This window comes from Malania oleifera, chromosome 7, assembly GCF_029873635.1.
Source record: "Malania oleifera isolate guangnan ecotype guangnan chromosome 7, ASM2987363v1, whole genome shotgun sequence".
In the NCBI taxonomy this organism is placed as follows: domain Eukaryota; kingdom Viridiplantae; phylum Streptophyta; class Magnoliopsida; order Santalales; family Ximeniaceae; genus Malania; species Malania oleifera.
The window spans coordinates 9,683,508-9,692,143 of record NC_080423.1 but is presented as its reverse complement, the minus strand read 5'-3'; the positions used below and the strand labels follow the sequence as shown (position 1 = coordinate 9,692,143).

General features: G+C 36.3%; 1 protein-coding gene across 1 annotated transcript; it reads left to right on the top strand.

Moving 5' to 3' along the window:
- The first annotated feature begins 730 nt into the window (after window positions 1-730).
- On the top strand, window positions 731-1,756 carry LOC131160742 (uncharacterized). Its single transcript, XM_058116623.1, has one exon. It carries the CDS (start codon window positions 731-733, stop codon window positions 1,754-1,756), a length of 1,026 nt encoding a protein of 341 aa, XP_057972606.1.
- The last annotated feature ends 6,880 nt before the right edge of the window (window positions 1,757-8,636 follow it).

The window sequence follows — 8,636 nt, the reverse complement described above, 5'->3', positions numbered from 1 at the left end:
TATTCCCAATCTAGAAAGCTAGACCTAAACTAAGGGTGTCATTTGATTAATACTAAAATATCTATGCACGATCAAAGGAATATTGTGTATTGCAGGTTCATAAAAGTAAAAAAACAATAATCAAGCCATTTACATATTGACTTAATTTAAATTGTGAGAGGCAAGAGTAAGAAATGGTATGACATCAAATGATGCCTAAATGGAGAGCAAGAGTGAAAGGAAAACCTTGTTATTAGAAAAAATGGAAATAAAGATTTCATTGAACAACATAGTTGCACAGAGACACGTTTGACTAATATGTCCTAAGGTTGTGTTTATTTCAAAAGTCAAGGATTTGCAGGATTAAACTTGCATATGATAATTGTTATATCCCATGTTTGACCTAACAACTATCCATAAGGGATAAAATATGGGTGTGAGTGAAATTTTCTTTATTTTTTTAAAATTTTTAAACCAAAGCTAAACAATTGGAGGGCCGCTGGGGGGGGGGGGGGGGAAATTTCGCCAATAGACATGGGCTAAGGATCTTGCCCTTATCTTTTATATTTACTTTAGTTGCATTGAATATTGTTAAGCCTAATGGCAAAGGTTCTTCATTCCAACGTATTTTGATGATAACAACTCATTAGTAGTTCTTAAGTTTTCTAATGTTTTTCCTCAAGTTCAGATAAATAGGACGATAACAAACAAACATCTAGTGGGGTATTTTATAGGGAAATTCCCTAGTAAGATGGCTCTCAATTCCTTTTTAAGGTCCTGGAAGGTCAATGTAGTTTTTACTCAACATGATAAGGGCTGGATTGTTCTTCAATTCCAAAGGGAGGAAGATCTTAATGAGGTCTTACAGAATGGTCCTTACTCTATATATGGAAGAACTCTAATCCTTAATAAAATGCCAAAATTCTTTCAATTTGGCTTGGAGCATAGAACGGTTGTTCCTGTCTGGGTTCAACTAAAGGATCTCCCTTTTGAACTGTGGTCTCCTGAAGCTATTGACGGGATCTGTTCTGCAATTGGCAGACCTCTTCGTATGGATAAATTAACCACTACCAAGGGTAGAATTTCCTATGCTCGATCCATGGTAGAGATAGACATAGCAAAAGAAATTAAGCACAGAGTTAAGATTCTACTTCTAGAAGAAGTTGAGATCTCCCAAGAAATAGTGTATGAAAGTCTTCCGTGGTTTTGTCAAAAGTGCAAGTCCATTGGCCACACTGAGGCTTTTTGCAGTCCCAGAGGTGGAGTCAAAAAACCTAAGGTTGCCCAATACAGACCCAAGATGAATGCCAGACTACCAAACACTGAGGAAGTGGCTGATGCCTCTGGAATTGTAGGGTTAGAAAATGAAAAGGTAGCTACTTCCAGTCCTATGAGGGTGGTGGAAGAAGGCAAAAATGCAGACGATGGCAAGATGATTCTGGTCCCTGAAGTACCCTCAGAAGAGTTTGAAAATGATAGTAAAGATTCCTCAAAGTTTGCAACTGTAGATGCAGCAGAGGAGAATAATGATACCTGCCTTGGTCCTCCAGTTCCTAACAAAGACAAATTCATAGTGGGGGATAGAATAGAAGAGAAGATTGATAATGAGAATGTTTTAAATCCCCCTGGGCAACAACAGAACCAATATGCCAATGGGAAAGGAAAAGGTAAGGTTGATGACTTCCAACTTGTCAAAAGAAAGAAGAAAGGGAAAGGTCCACACTATAATCTACTTGCTTTTGGTAAGGGGTTGAGTGCCCCTTCTAAAGCCCGATGAATATTGCAAGCCGGAATATCAGGGGTCTAAACAAACCCCTGAAGAAAAATGGGGTTTCAAGCCTCATGAGAAGGAATAAACTGGATTTCATAGGCATTCTAGAAACAAAGATGTCTACTGAAAACTTAAAAGAAATGATGAGAAAAAGATTCAGGAGCTGGAAGCAGATCAACAACTTCGATCTCCATAAGGCAGGGAGAATTCTTGTGTTGTGGAACCCTCAGAAAGTTATTCTTCAAATGATTAACATGAACCCCCAAGTAATCTACTGTTGCATTGAATGTTTAGTAACTTCTAACAAATTCAATGTTAGCTTTGTGTATGGCTTCAATACAATCATAGCCAGATGAGCTCTGTGGCATAGCATCTATCAGCTTAGTAAGCTCCCTTCCCCATGGCTTCTTCTGGGGGATTTCAACTATGTACTTTTAGCTACTGAGAAGGAGAATGGTCGGCCTGTCTCAGGCTATGACACTAGAGATATAGGTAAATGCTTCTTCAACTTTGGTCTATTTGATTTGAGATCAACAGGGTGTTTCCTTACATGGACAAATGGTATGGTTTGGAGCAAATTGGACAGAGTGATTGCTAATCAGAGATGAATTCTGGAGGGTCTGAGTGCAAAGGTTGAATTCCTTTTCCTTGGGATTCTTTCTGACCACTTGATGTGCCTCATTTCACTGTTTGAAGAGGGGTGTCTAGGAAGGCGATCATTTAAATTTTTCAACATGTGGACTCTAAACCGTAATTTTCTGGCCATTATTAAACAAGGTTGGGATGCTCAGGTCCAAGGCTTTGAGCAATTCAAATTGGTAAGGAGGCTCTAGGGCCTGAAGAAACCTCTAAAGGCTCTTAATGCCTCCCATTTCTCCCACATATCGGCTAGAGCAGAGAAGGCAAGCAAGGAAGTGATCGAGATACAAAAGAAACTACATGACAATCCCTCGGATGGTGACCTGCAATTACTTCTAAATGGAAAAAAATCTGAAGATGTTAGACTTGCAGAAGGCAATAGAATGTTCACCACTTAGATTGCCAAATGTAGATATTTAAAGGAAAGTGACAAAGGCACTGCTTTCTTCCATAGCCTGACGAGAAGTTAAAGAAATAGGAATTACATCTCAGAGGTTACCAAATTAAATGGGGATCAGACCAGCTCCTAAGCTCAGGTAGCTGAGGAGTTCTTGAACTTTTACAGCTAGCTGCTGGGAAAGGAAATGGACTGTGCAATGATAGATAGGAACACAGTTACAAGAGGTCCTTTGATTAAAGACTCTCAACATGCTAATATGATGGCTCCAATATCGAAGGAGGAGATTAAGATGGCCCTTTTCAGTATCGGGGATAGCAAATCCCCTGGTCCTGATGGCTTCTCAGCATGCTTCTTCAAAAAAGCTTGGAACATAGTGGGGAATGATTTCGCAAGTGCAGTAAAGGAATTTTTTACCACTGGAAAGCTATTGAAACAGGTGAATCACACTGTGATTACTTTAATCCCTAAATCCAACCATGCTAATTATGTGGGTGACTATAGACCAATTGTTTGCTGCAATGTCTTTTACAAGGTAATAGCTAAAATCATTGCTTCAAGAATCAAGCCTGCACTGGAAGGAATTATAAACCCAGCACAATCTGCATTAATTGAGAAAAGAAGCATGGTTGAAAACATATATATTGTCCAGGAACTAGCAAGGAAATATGCAAGGAAAAGGATCTCTCCAAGGGGTATGCTGAAGATGGATCTTAAAAAGGCATACAACTCTATCTCATGGAGATTCCTTAAAGAAATGCTGGTCCATTTGAACTTCCCTCCTACCATGGTAAATTGGATTATGGAATGTGTCTCTACCACCTCATACTATATATCCATTAATGGGAGTATATTTGGATTCTTTAGAGGGGGTAAGGGCCTTCGCCAAGGTGATCCTTTGTCCCTATTGCTATTTGTGATTTGTTTTGAATATTTCTCAAGGATGTTGAAATCCCTAGAGGTTAACCCTGATTTTAAATTCCATCCTAGATGTAAGAGTCTCAAGATCACTCATCTGGCCTTTGCTGATGACCTGATACTCTTTTCTAAAGGGGATGTTGCTTCAGTTAAAGCCCTTATGGACTGTCTGGAGGGTTTCTCAAATTGTTCTAGATTGATAGCTAACTGTATGAAATCTAACCTATTTCATGCAGGTATAAAAGAATACGGCCTTGAGTGCTTCAAACTAGCTACAGGCTTCAATGTTGGATCTTTCCCTTTTCGATACTTTGCAATCCCTTTGGCTACATCCAGACTGAACTCAAGTCATTTCTCCCCTCTGATAAATAGGATTGCTGATTTGTTCAAGGGTTGGTCGGGCTTCACTTTATCCTATGCAGGGAAACTTGAGTTAATTAAATCTATCATTCAGGGTGTTGAATGCTTTTGGTTATCTATTTTCCTAATCCCTAATAAAGTTTTGGAGCATGTTGTCAAATTATGCAGGGCCTTTCTTTGGGGTGGAAGGAAGAAGCCATTGGTTGGTTGGAAGGATGTGTGTCTGCCAAAATCAGAAGGCGGTTTGGGGGTGATGGATCTGAAAGCCTGGAATCTTTCCTTGCTCACAAAAATGCTTTGGAATATCCACTCTAAAAAAGACTCTCTCTGGTCCAAATGGGTTAATCAAATCTACTTGAAAGGTTCAAGTCTTTGGGAGGTCAGGATAAAACATGACAACTCCCCACTATACAAAAAGCTCATTGGAATTAAGAATCAGATTATGTTAAGATGTGCCAACCACCTGGATGCAGTGCTTCAGCTTTTTTAGGAATGGGACCTTGATCACTCTAGCTCTTCCATTTGCTATAATTTCTAGAGAGCTAAAGGAACTACGGTTCCTTGGTCCAAGGTGGTATGGAAGAGTGGAAGTACCCCTAAACATGCTTTCACTCTATGGTTGGGAATTAAAAGGAAACTTCCTACTTGTGATAGGCTCGTTGGTTTTGAAGAAGACCTATATTGTTCCTTTTGCTGCCAGGAACATGAATCCATTGATCATATATTTTTTAATTGCAGATTCTCCTCCCAGGTTCGGAACACAATTAGAAGTTGGCTAGGGCTCAACAAGGCTATGACAACACTTAAAGCTGCAGTGAAATGGCTACGAAAGGAGGTTAGGGGCACTAGGATTCATTCGGTAGGCAAGAGAGTTGGCCTGGCCTCTACTGTTTATCTTATATGGAATGCCAGAAATAGGAAAAGATTTGAATGAAATTTCATATCCCCAAAGGAGCTGATTGTGACCATCCAGAACATATATACACAGTGGTCTATGATAGATTTGGGTTACACACAGTTGGAGGAATATAATCTCATTTTGGATCTTGTTGTATGAGTTTTGGATTGTTGTAATTGGCCAAAGGGCCCCTAGATTGCTCAAGTTCTATTGTGTTCCTAAGTGTTGATTTATTGCTTGCAATTTTGATGGGGCTTATTAATTCCCCCCTCTACCTGGGTATGCCCAGAGTTCTATGTAAATACTCATTTTGATCAATACATTTACCCTTACGATAAAAAAAAAAAAAAGACTAGGATATCATTAACACACTTAATAAATTTTCAAATATATTTTTACAAGATATCCTATACCCAAACAATCTTTTATAAGGTCAAGTTTTTAAACAAGATTAGTATCTTAATATCTCACAAACTTTGTCCCCATTTTGTTTAAACAATGGTTAAAGCACCCAAAGGAAATAGAACAAAACATGTGCTTTGACGATTTTCTGAAAAGGGTCTGACCAACAAAAAACTGTTGATGGTTTGGGAGAGCCCAGAAAAATCGTCGACGGTTTGGTCAAAATATGTCCATCTTACAAAAAATCGTCGACGGTTTTGCACGAAGGCTGACTGTAATAAATGCTCTAAAATGACTAGTTTTTTATTTTTCTTGCCTCAATAAATGCCCAATGGCTAGTTCATCTCCTTGGTCATAAATATACCCCTTTAGCATTCATTGAAATATTGATTGATCATTTGGTTGTTGAGAAAAAAATTAGTGAAGCATTTATTCTAGGAATTCTACTTGCTCAAAGCTCTATTGCTACTTATTCTTGGCTACACATATGTTACAACAGAGATTAGTGTGAGGTTTACTTGTATTATTAGCTCAGGAAGGAGCACCTTGTACTGTATCTACTTGATTTGATTCATTGTATTAAGAGGTTCTCTGTGAGCCATTGAAAGGTGCTTCTTGGTGAACACCTTTGTGTAGCTCTTGGTGAGCAGCTGAGTTGTGTACCCTTGTTGTAAAGGCTTTTCCGTCTTGAAGGGGATTGTTTAGTGGATTTGGGAATCCTTGAGTTGGACTCAAGGCGTGGACGTAAGTTCGGTGTCAAACCATGTTAACATCACTGTTTCAAGCTTCTCTTTCCCTATCTCTCTTACTTTTCTTGCTTGTGTTTACTTGCTTTGAAATATATTGGGCTATTTTACTCCTGTCTTGCCAAAGAATTTTTGTGTTTGTAGAAAAATTCATTATCCACGAAGAATGTCTATTTACCCCCCTTTAGACTCACACCTGAGCTGACAAGTGGTATCGGAGCTAGTCGCTAGACCTTCGGAGTAACATCTAGAGCGCAAAGATTAAATGGCAAACATATTTTCCCAAGGACAATCTGTTGATCATCCACCAAAGTTCAACGAAAGCAACTACCCGACATGGAAAGATTGAATGACAATCTTCATCCAATCATATTACTTGAAAATGTGGAATGTGATCACCGAAGGAGATTATGTATTCAAAGATATAGAAGGTGAGCTCGTACCAAACAAGAAGTTGTCGGACACCGACTAAAGGTTGGTTCAACTAAACTTCAAAACAAAAAATTTTCTCTATTGTGTTGTGAGTGATGAAGAGTACAACTGTATTTTCGGATGCAAGACCATAAAGGAAATGTGGGAGAAGCTCCAGGTAACACTACAAAAAAACTAGTTTTTAGTGACAAAAGTATTAGTGATGGTTCTAAAACCGTCACTAATAATGCTATATTAGTGATAATTTTTAAAACCAACACTACTAGTGTAAGTATTAGTGACAGTTTTGACAACCATCAATAATACAACACAATTAGTGACGGGTCTAAAACCGTCACTAATACATTCGTCACTAAAAACTAATTTTCTCACTTAAACTATTACGGGAAACCACTTTTTGCTCGAAAACTATTTCAGGAAAATATTTGCGACATTTCTTAGGGTTTTGGTAACGGTTTCAAGTCATCACTAAAAGACACTTATTAGTAACGATTAGTTAACCGTTACTAATCGTATTGTATTAGTAGACAAAGTCAAGAATATTATTGACAGTTCATAGAAACCGTCACTAATAATACATTATTAGTAACGGTTCTCTTAAACCGTTACTAATAGTCTATTTTTAGTGACGAATTTTCTAAACCGTCACTAATAGTTTTTTTATTTTAAAAATATAAAAATAATTTATCTAACAATACTAGTGACAGTTTATGAAAAAAGTCACTAATAGTCTATTATTAGCGATGATTTACGAAAAACCGTCACTAATAGTCTTTTATTAGCAACGGTTTACGAGAACCGTCACTAATAATGTTTTTAAAATAAAAAATAAAAAAAAATATTTAACTATATTAGTGACGGTTTAAAAAAACCGTCACTAATAATGTTTTTTATTAATTTTTTTTAAAGATTTTTATTAAAATTTAGAAAATCAATAGTTTTGTTAAATGTGTAGAATATTTTTAAAAAATTCTTTATTTATAGATTTCAATATAATTACAAAAAAGATAACTTGTTTTCAAGTTTTCAAAAATTATATAAAATAAATTTTGAAATCATTCATTTTGGAATTTGGATTTGAATTTATGTATTAGAAAAAACTTTACATATGGTTAATATAATTAAAATCCAAATTTTGAATTTCATCGTCTCATTCACAATGTAAGAGTTAGAAATCTATAAAGTAATTAAAAAATATTTTCTAAATTTTATATATAAATTTGAAAATTTTGAGATAAAAACTATTTTCAACAACTAAAAAATGAAAAAATAAAATTATTTCCATAAGCATATAGTGTGAAAATTATTTATTGTTATTTATTTATCTCATAAATGTTATAAAAATTCAAAATTAGCTAGTTTATGTTTTTGTATGTTCTTGAAAAACTAAAATGAAAAATAATTCAAAATGAATCAAGAACTTCCAGGCAAATTTTTTGGCTTGAATTTAACTAGGAGAAGGTTGAATTCTTGTTTGTCCTCCTAATATCGATCCAAACTGGGGTTACCATTAGGAACTACAACTAGTGGAAGAGTCATATGTTGACTCGAGCAAATATAATGAAGTATATGTTTATGAAGATGAGTAATCCTAAGACTTCACCATTTGATCAAACAAGAATGCACAGAAAAGGTCGCAATGCCTCTGTAATATCAAGAAATCTTAGCAATTCTAGTGAAGGACATTGCAAGATCAAGGTAGAGTTGGTAAGTGAATGGAGCAATGAGGAGGAAGATTTCCCTCTAGACACGGAGGTTCAACCCAGTGCTAGGATGACTCTAATGTGAAATCAAAAGTGGCACTAGTGGTTCCACTAGAAAAGGGTGAAAGCAGTTGTCATGACCCAGTCACACAAGCAGTACTCTAAAATTGTCACTAATATATGAGATTACTAGTGACGGTCTTGTTGGGAGAAACAATAATACTCAAACTCCTTCTTTGTGTAATCTGCTATGACCATAAAATATAGTAATATATATATATATATATATATATATATATATATGCAAAAAATATATATCCAAACACCACAATCACAGGACAGACGATTTTTACATGGAAAATCTTCTAGATGTGAGAGGGAAAAGTCACAA